At 46.2% G+C, this 21,077-nt stretch overlaps 1 protein-coding gene across 1 annotated transcript in view; it reads left to right on the top strand.

Moving 5' to 3' along the window:
- HYDIN (HYDIN, axonemal central pair apparatus protein) overlaps positions 1-21,077 on the top strand; it is a 474,307-nt gene that overhangs the window by 425,276 nt on the left and 27,954 nt on the right. The window contains 14 exon segments of the mRNA XM_010850902.1: positions 274-391; positions 2,715-2,919; positions 3,649-3,884; positions 6,389-6,540; positions 6,652-6,841; positions 7,938-8,040; positions 8,266-8,541; positions 10,271-10,413; positions 11,398-11,616; positions 14,608-14,768; positions 16,964-17,061; positions 17,854-18,061; positions 19,416-19,628; positions 20,371-20,509. Of these exon segments, the coding sequence (XP_010849204.1) occupies positions 274-391; positions 2,715-2,919; positions 3,649-3,884; positions 6,389-6,540; positions 6,652-6,841; positions 7,938-8,040; positions 8,266-8,541; positions 10,271-10,413; positions 11,398-11,616; positions 14,608-14,768; positions 16,964-17,061; positions 17,854-18,061; positions 19,416-19,628; positions 20,371-20,509 (2,461 nt within the window).

The raw sequence follows: 21,077 nt of genomic DNA, 5'->3' as shown, positions 1-21,077 counted from the left end.
CCATTTTGGCAAACATTTACAATTATTATTTACTTGCAGTAATTTTAATGTCCTTATGAGTCATATGTAATATGCATAATTTCTGCATACTTTTCTCACACTTGTTAAATGAGTTTGGCTGTTAATAAATAAGCTGACCATGCTCCCTGATGCCCTCTGGGCAAAGAAAGGCCCTTTCCTCCTTTCCAAGAAGAAGGGACCTTGCAAGCAAGCAGGAAGGTGGTATTTCATGATCACCCCACCCTGAGAGTGCATTCCCACTTCTTTAATCAGAGCCACCCATGTCAGACATGCAAGATCCCGGGAAAGCGAGAGCTTCTACAAGACTGGACCTTCCAAAACAACCAAGTTCTCTGACTCTGTTCAGAAAGACATGAATGTCACAAGCCAGGTGAGCACCCTTTTCTTTGTTCAACAGAAACCCTATAAGGCCTCCTGCAAACTAGTTCTTCCAACAGATAACTCCCTAGGATACCAGGATTTGAATTTTGAACACTCCTACTGTGGCAGGAACATTAACTAGTTATAATGAAACTATCACTTTCATATTAAAATAAGGAATTATGACTTAATTTGGATATCCTCTTTTGCTTTAAAACCTTCATTGGTTCCTCATCCCTTTACAATTAGTGTCTACTCTTCATAAGTATTTTAATCTCGAATCTTTTGCTGGACTTCCCTGGTGGTGCAGTGGATAAGAATCCCCCTGCCAGTGCAGGGGACGAGGGTCCAAAGATTCCACAGGAAGATTCCACATGCCGCAGAGCAATTAGGCCTGTGCGCCACAACTGCTGGGCTTGTGTGCTGCAACTACCAAGCCTGTGCACCCAGAGCCTGTACTCGCAACTGGAGCAGCCGCTGCAACGAGAAAGCCGCACACTGCAACAAAGAGTAGCCCCTGCTCCCTGCAACTTGAGAAAGCTCACACAAAGCAACGAAGACACAGCACAGCCAGAAATAATCATTTGTTGATGCAAAACAGAAGCCCATTCAGATTGACTTAAATAAAAGGAGATTTGAAGACTTTTACTTCCGGTAATATGAAGTAGATGATTTTTCCCTATTCTTACAAATGAGTACAACTAAAGCCATGAACATTATGTATAAAACAAACATAGAAGACTGAGAAACAGAGAAAAAAACATCACACCAGCTAAGGTTCTTGGGACCCAATAGACATCACAGTGATGAGTTCCCTGAGATTTCTTTTTACTTCGTACTTCTCAGATTTGGTACTGAGGGAGCCAGCAATCCAGAAACATCAACAAGCACAGACCAAAAGCCTGCTCTCACTAGCCAAAGAACCAGGAAAAGGGTAGTCTAGCAAGACAGGAATGTTCAAATAAGAGCTGTAATGTTACAGTCAAACATGACAGAGAAATCTGTGGTCCTACACCACATATTTCAAGAAAAGACCCACAAGGAACCTAGACTTCCCACTCAATTCAGGCTGTAATGAGGTCAAAGTGGTGTCCAAGAACACTCAGCAGAGAGCCAGACATGCATTACCCACCACCACCTCTGCCATTGTCAACAGAGACACCAATTGGGAAGCCTTGACTTCCACTCCAACCGTGTGGAAATGAGCTGCCCTTCCCCTCCCCACAGTGGACCTCCTACTCTGTGGAATCTGCAGAACAGTAATGAGACAATATTACCCTTCCCCCACCCCCGCCCCGAGGGTGATAACTGGTCTAAGACTAGTGGGGAACAGGAACTCCCACCCTTGCCTGGCAGCAGTAAGAAGTCCAGTGTGGAATCTGGACTACTGTCCCCACCCAAGAGGTATCAGAGAAAGCCAGCCCAAAGAGAAGGTTAGTAGGATCCAGAGTCTCATAATATAATATCCAAAATGTCCAGGTTTCCCCTGAAAATCACTCAGCATATCAAGAACCTGGAAGATCTCAAACTAAGTGAAAATAGATAAGCAATAGATGCCAACACTGAGATGACCACAATGTTAGAGTTATATGACAAAGATGGTAAAGCAACCAACATAAAAATGCTTCAAAACACAATTACAATAGGGCAAAAAAAGGAAGAAAGCTCCTAAGACCCAGAGGAGTGCATGATAACATCCCGTGCTTTGAGCAGATTCTGTGCCCATTGCTTTGTTAACTGCTTCTTGCACATTCTTTCATTGAAGCCTCTGGTGGTCTCAGGGTAAAGGCTTTAGCTCCATTTTCTGGATAAAACTAAGATTCAGAGAAGTCACTTGACCAAGGTCCAACAGTTAATACCCAGGAGGGTTTGAAGGCTGCGATTCAAACCCAGGACTATCTGACTCAAAGGTCGATACTCTTAAGCCCTGCCCCTCTGCTCAGAGCTTCCCATCTGGATAAGTGTTATACTATGTGGGAGTTGGTGATGGACAGGGAGGCCTGGCGTGCTGCGATTCATGGGGTCGCAAAGAGTCGGACACAACTAAGTGACTGATCTGATCTCTGATGTGGAATATGTCTATTTCCTTAAAACCCCCACTTATCCATGATTGTTCAGAAGGAATATGTATAGAAAGAAGCGCTGAGAGAGCCTGTTCCTGAAAGACTGCCCCCGCCCCAGGCCCTCCCTGCCTCCAGGAGCACAGCTGGAGCCCAGAGAGAGCTTATGGGGAGGGCCTCCCAACCCCGCCACCCAGTCCTTCTTGACACCATCTCATGGCTGGTGGAAGGGCTCAGACCTTGCCACTTACTCTGCCTCCGCCCCTCCTGCAGGCTCGCTTCACCCACGGGATGTTCACCGTGTACCCTGGGTTTGGTACCATCCCTTCTGGAGGGATGCAGGTCATCACTGTTGACTGTGTGGCTGACCCCGTGGGAAGATGTGAAGAGTTCATAGCAATTGATATCTCTGACCGAGATCCAAGAGACCAGCCCGCTGGCATCCCATACAGCCTGTTGGCTGAAGCCTGTCAGCCAGGTACTGAGCTCTCAGATGGGACAGCATCCCTTAAAAGACCTTCCTCTGTAACAGACCCCTCTCCCTGCAGGCACCTAATAGACATTGCTAGGCTTCTTCCTTTGGGACCTTAGAACTTCCTGTGGTGTCTTCAGCCTTATTTTTCCTTAAGACTTACAGGGCATGTGCACACCTAGAAGAGGATGTGCAGCTTTAAACTCCAGGTCTTCCTGAGTTTGGTCCAGGATTCTCAGATGGACGGTGTTATCTGGGAATCATGGTGTGATGGGGTGTGGCACAGGGTGACCCAGGAATACCGAATTCTGCTCATCTGAGATCTTGCGGGGTTCGAGTAGCCAGGCCACTCCCTGTGCAAATGTGCACAGAGAACAATGATCAGTGACAAAGCAAGTTTGGAGCAAGAGACAGCTCCTCTTGCTTTGGTTCTAGGTCCCCAGCAAACTTGCATCAAAGTGAGCTGAAAGCTTCCTTCTTTCCTCAGCTCACCCCAGATCTCATCCTCCTTTCTATTGGAAGAAGAAGGTGGTTGGAGTCTGGAGACCAGCAAAAGCAGTCCAAAAAGAAAGAGAAGATAGAATTTGTCCCACCCCTCACACTCCCTTGTGTGAATCCCCCTGTCTCTCCTCTGTGATCGTCCTTTGTCAGAGTCTGAATCTCCAAGTTAGGGATTACAGAGAGTAGAAACCGGGCACTTAGGCTCCATCTCACAGTCTTCCCTCCACTCCCCAGCCTTTGTGACTGACAACAACGGCTTGATATTTGAGGAGCACCAGCTCTGTAGCAGCACCAACCTGAACAGCATCCTGCAGACCATAGAGAGCGGGGGCTTGTATGTGGAGGATGAGAACAAGTTCATCTTCTGCAACGTCCTGGTGGGCCACCAGGCCAAGGCTCGGTTCAAGATCTGCAATGTGGGAAAGATCGCCTGTGACGTGAACCTCGTGGTTAAGCCCATCTCCAGCAAGGTAGGTAGCCCAGTCCACTTGATTGGACTGGTCCACTGTGGCCCTGGCCCACCGTGGTTGGCGTAAAGCCAGGGCGGGAGCTCTTGGAAACCCCTGCAGTGGAGCCTGCATCTCTCGTGGGAATTTTCTGGCTCTAAGCCTCCCTGGAAGTTGTGTGAGGGGACATACATTTGTCCCAGTGGATGTCTCTCTGGGTACCTTGTGATAAACGGGTTCACATGACAGAGCGGAGCACTCCTGCATCAGACACTCGCTGTGTCTACAGGACAGAGCATGTAGTGCCAGCTCTGGCACAAAGGAGGTTTGGGAGATGTCACTCTATAAAGTGTAAGATGAGGTGAGCATTTATTGAGCTCCTGCTGTATTCTGAGCACTGCGCTGATGTTCGTTTATCGCATTTCACCCTCAGAAGTTTGTATTATCAGATTTTCTCCCCGTTTTATAGTTAGGAAAATTGAGACTCAAAAATGCTGCATTCTTCCCCTACATCCCAGAGCCTAGGGATATATAGCTTGGTTTAAAACCAAGCTTCATCCGCTTAGTAGCAGAAGTGAAAATCGCTCAGTCATGTCTGACCCTTTGTGACCCCCTGGACTGTAACCTACCAAGCTCCTCTGTCCATGGGATTCTCCAGGCAAGAATACTGGAGTGGGTTGCCATGCCCTTCTCCAGGGGATTTTCCTGGCCCAGGCATCGAACCCAGGTCTGCTGCATTGCAGGCAAATTCTTTACCATCTGAGTCAATACCACGTAGAAAATAAGTGCCTATCTTGGGCTCTGCCAGACCAAAACTGCCTTCCCTCTCTGGGTTGGATCACACTGAGACACTGTTTCCTTGCCGTGGAACAGAAAATTCAGGAGACCAAGAGAAAGGACTGAGTCAGTGGGTTTCACTCCCTGTTAATTTCCAATCAGTGTGCTGCAAACACTGCCGAGTGTCTCTCAGCCACATCAGTTCTCTAGCCAAAGGCAGAGTCTTGACCCGGGTGGTCCTTGTGCCCCAGAGTCACATGAGAGTAAGTTCTTACAGCTAACAGTGGTGGGGAGGTGACTTAGAGGATTGGCCTAGCCTAGAGCTGACAGTAGTGTGCATTCTTGGGGAACGGTCACTGCAGAGGGCCAGGGGTTGAGAGACTGTCATCACTTTCTGGCCTTCTTGGGACAGGAAAGGGCAGCTTTCTCCCTGTTCCACTGCTAAAAACATAAGAAATGAGCAAGCCTGACTTCTAAACAAAGATAGGTTTTTAACAGGGATTTGTAGACATTATGTTGTTGTCCTCCTCTGTTTTTTTTTTTTTTTGTTTTTTTACATGAAGCAAAATTTTAATTTCTGGCTCTTACAAGACCTTTTACAGTAACTCAAAAATAAAGGGATGAAACAAGTCTTATCATTCCAATCTACCCAACATAACTCATTAGTTACCCAGGCACCAGTTCCTCTGTATTTCTTCCACCCCTTTGGGAAAAGGGACTACAGAGAAGCCTAGCACCTCTTGAGCAGTTCCATTCATTCCATGAATCAATAGGCACTGATGTGCTTCACCTTCTAGCCCAGGCGTTAGAGCTTGCACCGTATTAACCTTTGGTGATGGGTGCATCCCTAGCTGAATCTGCCCTCACGTGGCCTCAGGGGCCCAGTGACTGAGGCCCACACTTTTCCAGACAAATGCATACTGTCATCCTTCCTTAATTTGCAGATTATCCTTTGGAAAGGGCAAAGAAATTATACTCTCAGCTTAAGAGCAAGAAGGAATAGTCAGTCTTGAATCCCACCTGCCTCCCATGAGAATAAAAAATCCTTTTGAGGTCGTACCCACAGTCTTCCCCAAACATTGCTCCAAGACAGGAGCAGATAAAGTGCTGCAGGAGGTGGTTCTAACTAGCACTCTTAAAATTGCAAAGAGCAGAAGCCCACTCAGAATGGCCCCACCATAACAAGGTTTGCTTCAGTGAATCCGAGACCTCACACGCAGGATGGAACACAGCCTGTAGCCAGAGGCCTGAGAGACTGACTGGAGTTGTCACCTGAAATCAAACTTTCAGAAGATCATCTGCCAAAGGCCATGCGTCTCTCACACATGGTGTCTCCATTGCTCCTTTCTCTCGTCTGGCTTCTAGCCCAAGCCCCACATCAGTAACCACCAGAAGTCTCTGGCATTTTAAATGTATTTGTGTGTGTGTGTGTGTGTGTGTGTGTGTGAGAGAGAGAGAGAGAGAGAGAGAAGTGGGGGTGGGGTGGAGTGGATCTGCTATCCAAGATACAGTTTAGTTCATCTAATTGCAAAACTACAAGTCTGGCCAAGTCCAGCCAATTAATGCTTAGGGTTGGGTCCCCAAGAACCCAGGCCACACCTTCCAGGAGCAGGATTGTCCAAGTAGTGGGACATGCCTGCACAGAGCTTAGAGGAGGGAAGTCACAGCAGGGCTAGTAGAGATGAGCAGCAAGCCCTGTGCAAACATCGAGTAGTATACACACCAGTCCCTGCTCCCCTTCCCCTTTCCAGGTTTTTGCCCGCATCACGGACATCTTTGAAGTGGAACCCAACAAGATGTGTGTTGCTAGCCGCTCACACGCCTTTGCCACAGTGTCCTTCACCCCACAGACCATGCAGACCTACCAGTGCATCTTTGAGGCCACCTTGGATGGCTTGCCCAGGTACCAGCTACCCAGCTCCCCTCCTCCAGCAGGGCTGCAGGCCATGCTGTCTGTAGAATGTCCTTCCTGCCTTGCTAGGCTGACAGGCCTCTATCTTCCCGTTCCCTGCAGCACCCTGGCCAAGAACCGAAGCCTTGTGTTTGATATCGTTGGAGAGGGGAACCTCCCTCGGGTGACCGTTGTGCGGCCAGTTCTCTACAACCAGTATGGAAACCTCTTACTTCTCTTTAAGAGGCTTCTGCTTGGTCGTTCAGAGACACTGCCTCTTATCCTCAAGAACAGCGGTGCCATCCCCGCCAAGGTACTGCTGGAGGGTGAGCATGGGGTGACAAGGGAGAGTCTTCTAGAAGCGAGACTTTTGATGTTGGGGTCTCTGCCATCCCTAACTTGTGAGGACTTCTTTCATGTTCCTCATACGGGAACATGGGTAAGACATGGGGCGTGCAGAGGGAACCGGGGTTGGTCTGATTACTGGGACACTGATGCATGGCACACTGGAAATGATGGTGCAAGGCGGTGAGCAGCGATATACACCAGGCTGAATGAATAGAATTATGGGTGTTCTGAGTGTCTTTATTTTTTCACTTTTTTTTTTTTCTGTAATGAACACTGCATTTGCAATAAAGAAAAAAAATGAAAGAAACTTCATCAGGGGTGAGAGATATATCATCTGAAGGGACTTTGGGTTCAGCACTTAAGTTTTTATTTTACAAAAAAGGTGATAAATCATGTAAGTATTATTCAAAGAACTGTAGGACTTTTGAAAATGACCTACTCCTATCTAGAAGATACTGGTTTTTAGGAACTCACATTCATGCAAGTCCTCATAAAGTGATGAATATTTATTTCCATTTTATTTTTGTTGTTGCATTAGTTGCTTAGTTGTGTCCAACTCTTTGAGACCCCCATGGACTGCAGCCCACCAGGCTCCACTGTCCATGGAATTCTCCAGGCAAGAATACTGGAGTGGGTAGCCTTTCCCTTCTCCAGGGGATCTTCTCAACCCAGGGATTGAACCTGGGTCTCCTGTATCACAGGCAGATTCTTCATCATCTGAGCCACCAGGAAAGCTGTCGTTCCCGCTTTATTAGTCTAATTTATATTTTACAACTGATTTGTCAATAACAGAGGGCTTGGCAGCCCCATTTTAACACTACATAGCTGGGTGTTCCAGAAAGTCCCCATACCCTCTGGACCTCTGCTTCCTTTTAGAGCCGAGCTAAAATTTTTATTTCTCCTTTCCAGGTCTAATATTTATTATCTCTCTCAATAAGAAACTCAAAACAATGAGGCCTAGGCACAAGGATTTGGGGTTAAGAGGGGTACTTCCCCAACTCAGTTCCGAATGCATGAGCAACCTGTAAGCTTCACGTTCCGTCTTGTCTTCCTTCTGCCAGCTGCATGTTGACCTACAGGACCAACTAGGAGTCTTCTCCCTGAAAGGGAAGCCTTCTACCTCCTACATCTACATCACAGAGGAAAACAAACCACAAGCAAAAGGTAAGTAGGGTGAGTATAGCTTCTGGAGAGTGACGGGTGCCAGTAGCTGTTTTGTTAGGAATTAATGTGTACTCAGCCTGAGTCAGATGCTCAGCCTTGTCACCAATGGCCTCTCTAGGCAAGACTCCTTCCCACACAAGGGCTGCTTTCCCTTGAGTCCAGGTCTTTACAGATACATATTCCTTTAAATTGACTCTCCATCATGTTTCTCACTTCTCATTGCAGCAAAGAAAGCTCACACAGCTTCCCTGGTTGTTCCTCCTGGAGAAATAGCCGAATTTGATGTTGTTTTCCACTCAAAGAAAGTCGGGAGAATGGCAGGCACCCTTCACTTGTCAGTGATCAACAACCAGTATGAGGATACAGTCATCCACATGGCGGGAGAGGGCTATGAGGATGACATCACCTTGGACAACATCCACGGGCTGGTGGCTTCCTCCAGCCAGGACTCCTCAGATATCTCTGAGGCCAATGAGGAAAGCACCATGGAAGACTTGGCAGGTGAGAGAAGCAGCAATGATGTGTTGACGACTGTTGGCCCTTGGGTCATTTTTATCATTTTATTTTTTAAGATTTTTTTTGATGTGGACTATTTTTAAAGTCTATATTGAATTTATTACAACACTGCCTCTGTTTTATTTTTTGACCACGAGGTGTGTGGGATCTTAGTTCCCTGACCAGGGATCGAACCCTCAACCCCTATATTGAAAGGCGGAGTCTCAACCACTGGACCACCAAGGAAGTCCCTCTTGGGTCATTTTAAATAAGATCGAAATTTAAATAACAGATTGGCCAGCTTCCTGGGAGTTCAGGGTGGCATCTCCTCCTTATTACTGTTTGCTCCCTCATGCCTGGCTCAGTCACCGCATCCTCCATGTGTTCCCTCAAGGGACATTTGTTGAGTATCAGTGTGCATGCGCCTGGAGTTCCAGAGAATAATTAATAAGAGAGTCTACCCCACAGGGAGCTTTTTCTGTGAGCTCAGATTCCAATTTAGTTAGTTAATAAGTGAAATTTAAATTCCAGATTAGCTAAGAAGTGAAAGCGTTTATCTCTGGAGTTTTCCCTGTCTGTATTTTCGAGCTGGCTTGTGTTGGTATCGTCTGTTTCATCTGTATCATGTGTCCTAGACATTCTAAAGGAAATGGTCTGCTGGTTGAATTAGAGAACGTGTAAGTTTGTGCTTCCCCTAGACTGTCCCTTGCAGCCTCACTACTAAACATGCTGTCAGGACCTACAGCATCGGCATCACCTGGGACTCACTAGAAATGGGAGTTTCAGACTCACCGCAGCACCTCAGACCTGTTGAATGAGAATTTGCTGTTTAACAAGATCCCTCGGTGATCTGTGTGTGTGTTAGAGCTGAAGACGTGCTGCTCTGTATTCTGTCAGGAACCACTGCTGAATTTGGTTAACTGTATTCATTGGGCAGGAGAAAATGTACTTCATCATTATTATCTAAAAGCATCCGTCAAAACCTTGACTGTGTGGCCGACCGCTGTGAAGTGAGTTATAAACACAGTCTCACAGTTTTTCTAGGAGCTTAATTCCAGTCCCAGAATGTAGCATCAGGCAGTCCCTACAGCAGGGGTTAAAATCAGTGCTCCTCATGTATCTGGTGTTTTCACCTCTGTTTGCAGCTACAGGGTGGCATCTCTCTTATCAGGGGTCAAGTGGGAGCCAGCCATGAACCCTAGTTCAGAAATCAGATTCCATTTACTTCTAATAGGGTTATCAGGTTTGGAAAATCAGAATACAGCAGTCCCCATTAAATTTGAATTTTAGATATTAAACTTGAATTTTAGGTAAACCATATATAACTTTGAGTATATTTATGTCCCCAAATTTTGCCTCGGACATTACTTATACTAAAAAGTACTCGTCATTTATTTGTAATTCAAATTCAGCAGGGACTCCTGCATTCTGCATGGCAGTTCCAAGCCTTAATAGTACTGTTTCAGCAAATGGAGTTGAGGGGGTGGTTGTGTTTTCCTTTGTACAGATGGAGGTGAGGGCCAGGATGGGTGGGTGGATGGAAGGATGGTAAATAGATGCTCCTGTAGAAGAGAAAGCATGCTGCCAAGGGACTCCAGGGTTTCCTGGATGACCGTCCAAGGAGGGTAGGGTTGCACGAGGGCGAGGTGCAGTGTCTTTCAAGTGCTGGCTCCTCAGGGGAAGCGAGCCTGCAGAGACAACGGGGGACTCACTGCCCCCTGCTTCTGTCCCCTAGCTGCTCTGGTGAATCACATCCAGTTCGGGGACTGCCACATTGGAACCAGCTATAATGTGAGCTTCACCATCACTAATCACAGCCAAGCCAATGTGATACGGTTTGAATGGCCGCTTTTGGCTACTGTTTCTTTCTCCCCACAGGTAAGTGAAGGACAGTCCTTGTTTTCCACACTCCGTTAGGCCTACACCAACCCTGACTTGATTGTTGACTCATCCCACAGATACATGGGATGGGGTGGATGTGTCCCTCACTCACACTTGGTACCAGAAGTATCCCCTCTGGCCTAAGAAAAGAGAGTGAGGTCTGCCAAGTTGATGGCTAGGCCAATGTTGAGAAATTCCATGATGAAATAGTGTTACTATGATGAAAATTGTGTTGACCTTGTGGACTCCTGAAAAGGTCCCAGGGGCTCCCAAGGGTCACTAGATCACACTTGACAACTGCTAAGGTACTATGTACATCTGTCCAAAATTTGTATGGATCACATGATTAAGAAGTACAGATGGTTAAGAGTATGGTATCTGGCACCATCCTACCTGGGTCTGAATCCAGATATTCTAATATTAATGGTATGACCTTGAGGAACTTACCAGTTTCCTTGCCTATAAAATAGGGGTTATAGCTGCACATCTACAGAGTTGTCATAGGGGTTCGTAGAATTTTGTAAAAGTTTAGAATAGTACCTGAAGCATGTAACAGTTTGATAATATTAGTTCCTCATGTTTTGTTTTTATTTCTCATAGTATTGCATTGTATGAATATTTTTTTATTGAAGTATAATTGCTTTGCAGTGTTGTATTAGTTACTGCTGTACAATGGAGTAACTCAGCTATATGTCTACTTATATCCCTTCCCTCTTGAGTTTCCCTCCCGCCCTACTCCCACCCCTCTTAAGTCATCGCAGAGCACTGGGCTGAGTTCCCTGTGCTATATAGCTAGCTGCTCTTGCTTTTATGATTCTATTTCTAAGAACCTCATGTACATATTTAAGATGATCTACATGTATGTTCTTGAATGATGCATTTTTGCCAGGACTTTGGCTCTAACCCTAGAATGGCACCATCAGGCATGAAGAGTCCTCAAGATTGAATTCCCCCAAATACTAACACAAGGCTCTTCCACAGATGGGCCACCTCCACCCTGGCTGTGCTAAGGACGTAGTGGTGACCATGAAGTCAGACGTGCCCATCAACCTGAAGAAGATGGGGGTCAAGTGCAAGGTCTCCAAGATCATGTTTCCGCTCCCTGCAGACCAAGTACCTGACTGGGATGACCGCATGCGGACGGTCAAGTGGGTGGACGTGCCCAGAAACACTCCCGGGACTTTCACTACAAAACGAAAAGTGAGTAGGAGCACCAAGCCCCTAGTCTGGCCAGGCCTGCCACGCTTAGATGCCTACTGCCGTCCTGTTCAGTGTCTCATCATTTCGTTCTTTCATGGAAGAAAGAAACCGTCCCCAGTCACCTGACCTGGGGTTCCAAAGCGGCAAACTGAACTTCCAAGCATGCCTCCTGCCATCCTCACCACACATACCACACAAACCACTCAGCTTCATTAGCAGAGCTTTCGTGTAAGTCTCGGTATCTAGTTTCTAGTTGAGCAAGCCCCCCACCTTTTTCTATATCAGAACCTCACGACTAGTCTTTTAGCTGCTTCCTTTTTCCCTCAGTGTCCAGAATTAGGTTAATCTCTTGTTTGGTCCGTGCATGCCACTCCTTTAATTATTCCTTAGTTGGTTTCTTTTTAATAAAATAATAAACAGAGATGAACCCACACCCAACACAGGAATATAACCAGGATTACCTGTGTGCTTCTCAGCCATTCCTTCCCACCATCTGAGAGGTGGTCACTATCCCAGGATCTTGTTTGCTCATTCCCTTGATTTTTGTTTTTAGTTCTTTTTTAAATTAACCTATGTGTTCTGCATATTGTTTCAGTGTGGTTTAGAACTTTATTTTTTATAGGTTATTGGATGTGGTCATCTGAGTTGCTGTGTTTGGCTGTAGCACACCCATGTCACTGCTATGTAGAATTACATTATTATTTACCCATTCTTCTTTTGAAGATTACTTAAGGTTTGCTACTGTGGACAGTATTTCTGTGAACATTATAGTTCAGGTCACATGGTCTTCATTTGCAAGAGTTTATATTCCTAAACTGAGTCACGGGAAGTGGAAATGCTGAGCCATAGGGTATGTGAAAGCTCAGCTTTCCAAGATAATGTCCAAGTGTTTCCAGAGAAGCTCTCTGCTAGCAGGAGTAAAAATTGGTACAGCCCACTTTGGACAACACAGGCATTATCTTGGAAAAACGTGATGTTAGTTATTTTAGTTTTGATAAGCTCTTTTGTTCCTGTGGTGGTGGTTTATGGTTTAGTCGCTAAGTCGTGTCCGACTCTTTGTGACCTCATGGACTGTAGCCCACCAGCCTCCTCTGTCCATGGGATTTTCCAGGCAAGAATACTGGAGTGGATTGCCATTTCCTTCTCCAGGGGATCTTCCCAACCCAGGAATCGAACCCAGGTCTCCTGCATTGCAGGCAGATTCTTTACCAACTGAGCTATGAGGGAAACATCCTCACCGTATTTATCACTTATTTTTTCACTTTCTTTAGTGTATCTTTTCATGATTATCTCCATACTGTTTTGTTCTAAAGTATTTTGATTATTCTTGGCCCTTTATTTTTCTAAATAATTTTTGAATCCATTTAAACAAGTACTATGAAAACCCTGATGGAAACCTGATTGGAATTGGATTGTATCTATAAATCAGTTTAAGAAAAATTGATCATTTTATAACATTAATTCATCAAGGTATATCTCTCTTTCAATATCAGTATCAGTTCAGTCACTCAGTCGTGTCCGATTCTTTGCGACCCCATGAACCGCAGCACGCCAGGCCTCCCTGTCCATCACCAACTGCCGGAGTCTACCCAAACCCATGTCTGTTGAGTCAGTGATGCCATCCAACCATCTCATCCTGTCATCCCCTTGTTCTCCTGCCCTCAACCTTTCCCAGCATCAGGGTCTTTTCAAATGAGTCAGCTCTTCGCATCAGGTGGACAAAGTATTGGAGTTTCAGCTTCAACATCAGTCCTTCCAATGAACACCCAGGACTGATCTCCTTTAGGATGGACTGGTTGGATCTCCTTGCAGTCCAAGGGACTCTCAAGAGTCTTCTCCAACATCACAGTTCAAAAGCATCAATTCTTTGGCGCTCAGCTTTCTTCACAGTCCAGCTCTCACATCCATACATGACTGCTGGAAAAACCATAGCCTTGACTAGATGGACCTTTGTTGACAAAGTAATATCTCTGCTTTTTAATATGCTGTCTAGGTTGGTCATAACTTTCCTCCCAAGGAGTAAGCGTCTTTTAATTTCATGGCTGCAGTCACCATCTGCAGTGCTTTTGGAGCCCACTGCCCGTACAAAACAGTGAAAGTGAAAGTCGCTCTTTAGGTCTTTTTAAAGATTTTTTTTTTTTTTTTTTGGCTACTGCTCAGTTTCTTTAATATTAATAAGATGCATTAGGATTTTTTAAATTTGTTTTTGAGTCCTTTTCTTAATATTTATTTATTTGGCTGCATTGGGTCTTAGCTGTATCACGCAGGCTCTTTGTTATGGGATCTATCGTTGCACTGTGAGGGCTTCTCTCTAGTTGTGGTGTGTAGGCTTTAGTTGCCTGTGGCACATGGGACTTTAGTTCTCTGATGAGGGATCGAACCTGCATCCCTTGCATTGCAAGTGGATTCTTAACCACTGGGCCACCAGGGAAGTCCCTTGAGTCTGTTTTATTAAATTATTTTTCTAGGAATTTTCCCTTCAACTAAGTTTTCATATGTATCTTTATAAAATTATTCATAATATTTTTTATCATGTTTAAGTATCTGTAGGGTAGACAGTGATGTCTCCTTTTTCATTTGATATTGGTTATTTTTATTCTGTCTTTCTTTTATTCTTCTTGATCATTCTCACCAGAGTTTTTCTTAATCTTTTCAAATAAACAGCTTTTAGTTTCACTGATCCTCTCTGTTTTTAGATTTATTTTCTGTTTTATTAATATCTGTACCTATCTTTATGATTCCTTTTTTTTTAACCTTTTTTGGAGTGTATCTGACCCCAAAACTCATGCCTGTGCAGTCGTGATGCTCTCAGTAATTTTGTGTTATTCAGTTTCTTGCTTTCCTGTTTATGAGTCGTTTTAGGTTTGACCTCATCAGGTATCCTGGAACTTGGGTTTGTGGGCTGGTGCTCACTTGCATGTCTCATCTCCCCATCATTCCCATGAGGCAGCTGGCTCTGCATCACTGAGGACATGGCTGTCTTTGTTGCAGGTGATAGAGACTGATCCCGAGCCGGCTTACTCAGTCCTAGAAGAGAACTATCGAGAACTGCAGCTGCAAATCAGTGCCCACGTGAATTTCGCCTCATATAAGTGCCAGACTACTGATGTGCACTTTAAGGAAACCCTGGTTTACCAGACTCGAGTGTTTGAGTGAGTCATCAGAAGCCTCCTGACCCTCTCAGAGCAGTCCTTTCATTCCGTCATTCACTCACTCAAACATTTATTCTGTGTCCACGACAGCACAGGCCAGACATAACATCTGTGTAGCACACACCAGAGGGTCTTCGTAGGTCCAAGGAAACACTCAGACCCACAAAACTATTCAAGTTCACACTTGAAATCAAGATGTAGACTTGATTCAGCTTCAGTGGGAACAGTCCTTGCAATGGTCCATATCACCACCCAAAAACGATTCTCATCGCCCAACCCCCTGCCCCAAGTGACAGCTCAGACAGTATCCATGTTGGTGGGCAAAAGGTTCATCTTAGCAACAGAAGCCAACATTTCTCACAAGCACTCCATGGCTATAGCTTCCAGGATTCCTGCAAGTCATTACACTCAGAGAACCCCAGTGCTATGGCTTCTCTCCAGGTATCATGATTTCTCCCAGCCCCGATGCAAATTAGCAATCAAGGGTCATTTTTACTGTAAACAAAGTTGTCTCATAATATAGATGATATTTCTCTCTTATCAGGTTTCCACGGACACAGAACTCAAAAACTAATTCAAAGTCAAAACTGTGCTTAGAAGGAGAAGGGGTTATGTTAACCTTTCATTCACACTCAGTTGGTACAAGGATGCATGGGTCCTGCTCTCAAAGAGCTCACAGTGGGTGTTGGGGAAAGGGTGAAAATGGTTTAATTGATGGTTACAGTCCAATGCTCTGGGTTTGCAGTAAGCATCCCAAAAGCAGACCAAGATATGGGGAGAGACGAGTGTCTGGGGAAGGCTTCCTAAAGTGGTGGACCAGCTGAACATCAGAGGACAAATAAGAGGTGGCCAGGTGAAGTGAGAAAAAGGGCCTTCAGGCAGAGAGAAGGCCTGTGACTCTTCTTTGAGAATTACAAACACAAAAGTGTAAACCACTGACATTTCTATTTTGTAAAAATTGGTAATTAATTGTTCAACTCATTATGCACTTTGGCCCTTAATGTATCCTCTCAAATTATTATAGAACCAAAAGCTAGGAGACAGGAAGTGGGATCTTCTGCTGGTGGCCATTTCATCTACCATGGGGATCACCAAACTCTGGCCCATGGCCCAAACTCAGCAGCTGCTTATTTTTGTAGATACAGTTATGCTGTATGTTGTGTGGGCACACAGTCATGCTCGTTTGTCTATTATCCAAGGCTGCTTCCCCAGCAAAGGGAGCAGCTACTGCGGAGACCTCTGGCTCATGATGCCCAAAACCTTTACAGAAATGTTTGTTCTGTAAACCCTGGGCCTAAATCAAGAGTGTTTCTACTGGAAGTATCCTGTGCCGCTGAGATTTCTCCCCTTCATAAAAATTTGCTTTAGCCTAAAGACCAGTGCTCATAAATTCACACAAGCCCCTGAGGCCAAAACACTTGACTTCATGCACAACTGCATAGTCTACCTGGACTGGATATCGGGAATCTAACCCTTCAGCCCCTCCCTTGGACCTATTCCCCCTGCCCCCGAGTCCCAGCTCCCACTTCTCCCCTAAAACTCGGAAGAATGTGTGTGTTTTTCTCTCACTTGCACAACCATTTCCTTGAATCATCCTCTTGTGACTGTCTGTGATCACGTTTAACAGTGACTCCAGAAAAAGCTTCTGTCTCCCAGTTCTTACCACAGAGCAGAAAACTTGAGGCAAGACGAGGATTCGCTAATTCAGAATCTTAGACAAGTCAGTAGCTCAGCCAGTGAAGACACCTCAGGCGGGGGTCAAATGATTTCTGACCGTGAGGACATTGTTTCTGGGGGAAAGTAATTCCGGAAGGTAGAGGCCTTGGAGTTTGCATCCGAGGGAGATACTGTCTTATGAATGGATTTTGTTTCCTCTCCCATGGGAATTTTTCAGGATGACCACGATGCAGGCTGAGAGCTCAAGGCACAGTGCGCCAGGGGTACGCAAGACGAATGAAGAGCTAAACATCAGGATTCTTTGGCTTGTAATAGCTATGTATATATTTTTGTGTTTTAGAAGGAACTATAATTTTAAATCACATGCTTGATTTCAAATAAAATTGCCTTTGAAGAAACATTTAGGAAACAAAGTGACTTGACTTTAAAAAAAAAAGTTAATGGTACAGATGATGTGCAGACAGGACAAAAACTGTCTTCAACATGTTTCTCACATCCGTTCCCTGATCTGTTTGCAGGTTTGAACTGATTAATTCAGGAAAAGTGCAGCTGGAATTCAACTGGATCTCAGAAGAGACAGCAAAGGCTGTCAGCTTTGCCATGCCAGACAACCAAGGTAAGTGAGCTGACAGGTAAAACCCAGGGCTTGAGCTGGGTCCCCAATTAGTAGAAGAGTCTGGTTCACGGAGAAGCAAGCACTGCTCCAACCGCCCCCTTGGTAGCAAAGAAGCAGAGCAGAGGCCCCCTAGCGTCTGCAGAGCCAAAGGGGCCCAAGAAACTCCAGAACTGAACTCTGCCTCCTTGGGCCCCACAAAGCTGGTACCCCCTCTCACAGATCCCTCGGAGTCTTTTCTTTTAGATCTTAACCTTCTAGAAATCACAGACTCTTGGAGAAGCTGATGAAATCTGTGAACTGACTCCCCAGGAAAACACACACCCATGCCCAATTTGCAGTTGGTACATGTGAAGAGAACCCAACCCTTGGTGGGCAAATGTCCAATACTACTCTTTCAGTTTGGAAATTCCCATGGACTCCTCCCAGTGGACTCTTTTTCATGGACACTCAAGATTGTGAACCCCTGCTTTAAAGCAATGATTCTCCAAAAAATTATTTCACAGCCCATTATTCTTAAGGCAGATGACCCACAGACATCTACTTGACCCATACCCTTGAGTAAAAAGGAAAAACACTTGAAAACCTGATGTAATTAATAGAAGTATGTTTCATGAATCTCCTGTGAGACACAGCTAATTCCTTACCCGTGGGGCCCAAAGTCAAGTATACTGGCTAGGAGAGGTGAGCCCACAGACCCCGTAGAGGGTGCCTAAGGCCCTATATGAGTGGGCTGCCATCACCGCCCCCCCACTGCAAATGCAGAACATCACTGGCCCTCTTATCTGCCTCCAGGTTTCTCCCAAAAAGACCAGCTTAGCCAGGCCACGCTGCACACGCTCAGCACGGTGGACAGTGCCCTGGACCACTGGAACGAAACTTCCCTGCCACCCTTCTCTGTGGAGCCCATCTCGGGTATCGTGCCAGTGGGGAAGACTCAGAAGCTCAAAGTAAAATTCTCCCCACTGGAAGTTGGAGACTTCGAGAGCAATCTTTTCTGCCAGTAAGGAGACTCTCTCCTAACCCCTCTTCCGTCCCACCACGACCACCATTCTTTCACCCCAGCCCCATCTAGAGCCCCACACTACCACATTTCCCTCTGGAGAACGGGAGGAGTCTGGTCTTTTGTATTGTTCATCCACCCTCTGTGGACCCTGCCTCCTGCCCACCTGCCCCTTCCCAGCTACACACAGGATTCCACTGGGGCCACAGAATGGTGGGCAGCCAGCTGGGCCCCAGTCCTGGGCAAGCATGGCCTTGGAAAAGCTTTCTTTTACCTTTTCTGAGGCTCAGTTTCCTCCTATGTAAAATACAAATAACAGTACCCACTCTGTAGAGTTGTTGTGAAAACGAAATGAGCTAATTCAAGTGAAGAGCTTAGAACGGTGCCTGGCGCACAATAAGTACAGTTAAGCATCCGGTGGTGGTGGTGACGGATGAGGTGGGCCTGGAACATAGGAAGAGAGGAGCAGATGGAGTCTAGGTCAGGTAAAGGAGAGCTGATCCAATAATATCTGGCAATGAACGTCCCTGGGGGCTCCACGGAGGACACCTGCCTTAGAGGAAGTCTGTGACCCGTGGCGTGGGGTGGCAGAGACCTACGTGAACCATAAGACCGGTGGAAAGCATGCAGTCACACCTGCAGAGACCCTTCCCACACCTGGGCCCCCTGAGCTCAGTGCTGGGGATAGAGGTCTACTCACATCTCGTTCACTTTCTCCGAGGAGCTCAGGGTAGTTTTTTGTTTGGTTTGGTTTTCTTAAGGATGCCTGGGTCCTTTTTCCTATCCCATTAGATGCCAATGAAAGAGCCCAGAGGGAAAGACTCTGTGCTGACTTTATAGCAGGGAGGTTTTCTCACCATTGGTAAAGGAAGTTAACTTGAGGCCAAAATAAGGCAAGCTGTTGTTCAGTCACTCGGTCGTGTCCGACTCTTTGTGGCCCCATGGATTGCAGCACGCTAGGCTTCCCTGTCCTTTACCATCTCCTGGAGCTTGCTCAAACTCATGTCCATCGAGTTGGTGATGCCATCCAACCATCTCGTCCTCTGTTGACCCCTTCTCCTGCCTTCAATCTTTCCCAGCATCAGGGTCTTTTCTGAGGCACCCAGAAGGAACCAGAATTCAGGCTCCCTGTACTCAGCCCATGCATGTATTTATCCCTGTGACGATTAATTAGTGAATACCTACTATGTATCATGTACGCCTCAAGGCACTGCGGTTTTGTTGTCAACCAGACAGACCCATTCTCTGTGCTCATGGAGCTCACATTCTCATGGGTGTCATATCCATTTCCAGCCACGAAAGCAAGAACTGATTAAAGAGTTAAAAATAGATCAAAATAACCTTATTCTCTCAGGATTCCTAACCTGCCACCCGGAGAGCATGGCCCAGTCCTGTCAGCCAAAGGGCGGAGCTCCCTGCCCATCTGCCATTTTGACCTGAAAGATTCAGACTACATCATCGGTCATCGGCGCAACCCAGACCTCCGAGGGCCTAGTGGTGGGGCTCTGGATCCAAACACCCGGGTGATTGAGTTCACCAGCGTGGGCATAGGAGGGAAGAATCTCCGGTGAGTGGTGTGGGTTTGCACTGCTAAGTCGCTTCAGTCGTTTCCGACTCTGTACGACCCCATAGACAGCAGCCCACCAGATTCTGCCATCCCTGTGATTCTCCAGGCAAGAATACTGGAGTGGGCTGCCATTTCCTTCTCCAATGCATAAAAGTGAAAAATGAAAGTGAAGTCGCTCAGTCATGTCCAACTCTTAGCGACCCCATGGACTGCAACCTACCAGGCTCCTCCGTCCATGGGATTTTCCAGGCAAGAGTACTGGAGTGGGGTGCCATTGCCTTCTCCCGGGTTTGTACTAGTTGAGTTCATATCAGTTCATCTTTCTAAAAACCCGGAGGTAAAAATTCAGAGAGGCAAGCTAGACTGACAGCTAGAAGCACGCTTGCTATCCTAGGGGTTGACTTGAGAGAATTTTTCCAGTGAGGAAGTGGATTTCTGTCTCCTTAGTTTTGACACTCAGGAAATTTGAAAGACATAAAGCATGATCCCTGACCACCACCTAGACCACAGAGGATCACTGGGACAGAAGGGCCCTTGGTGGTGTTATTACTCCAAAGTCCAGAACTAGAGCCACACGTGGGACCCCCAAGTGAGATGTGGTTTTTGTTTCTACATAACAAAGTGGCCAAAACAGTTCTGATCCCCACATAAGGGGACTGTGCTAGGGAATAGTCTAGAAAGGTTTCTTTTAATCCGCAAGCCCCTCTCTCACTCTCTGCTGTCGCTTCTTCCCCTTGGGCAGGACCTTTACAATACTAAACCCAACCAGTAGCGCCTACGCCTTCTCCTGGGTCTCTGAAGAAATTGAAAGTCTCCAGAACCCTCCAGCCTTCACGTGCCTTACAGAGAAGGGCCTCATCCTCCCTGAAAAGAAAGCTGAGGTATGTGTGAATGGGGACCGCTCGACCCAGGGCTTTATTCATCCCATCCGCCTCTGCAGAGCAGGTGTGCTTCAGAGCGTGGGTAGAGTTAGGGAGAGCAGCCTGAGGCTGTGTCCGTCGACAAGTGTTTCTAGGGTGGTTACTGTGTGTTAGCCAGTCCTCATGAACAGGACAAAGCTGAGCCATCTTGGTTGGCCGTGGAGAGACAGAGAGCTTTAGTATTTGAAGTTTTAAAAATTGATATTTCAAAAGCAAGGACAAGAGAGCTGGACACCAGTGCCTGGGGACTCTAGGACTCATACAATAGCAAGGAGCCGAGTTATTTTTGTCCAGGGACTGACAGCCGTGAGAGAACAGAGATGTATCTTTACTTGGTCAGGCCAAAGGGCAAAAGAGAACAGCAGAGTCATGTCCCACGATTTAATCCTAATGTCTACACAGTGATTTAGAGCAGAGGGTCAGATTTAAAGAAATACAATCTTGCTGGCCAAAGCAGCTCTGTGGGCCCCGTGTCCTATAAATTCTACAGAGAATATTGAGGGCAGAAATAAATCCATGAGACAAAGAT

Source organism: Bison bison, unplaced genomic scaffold, assembly GCF_000754665.1.
Source record: "Bison bison bison isolate TAMUID 2011002044 unplaced genomic scaffold, Bison_UMD1.0 scf7180017864297, whole genome shotgun sequence".
Taxonomy (NCBI): Eukaryota; Metazoa; Chordata; class Mammalia; order Artiodactyla; family Bovidae; genus Bison; species Bison bison.
This window is presented reverse-complemented; position numbering and strand designations above follow the sequence as displayed.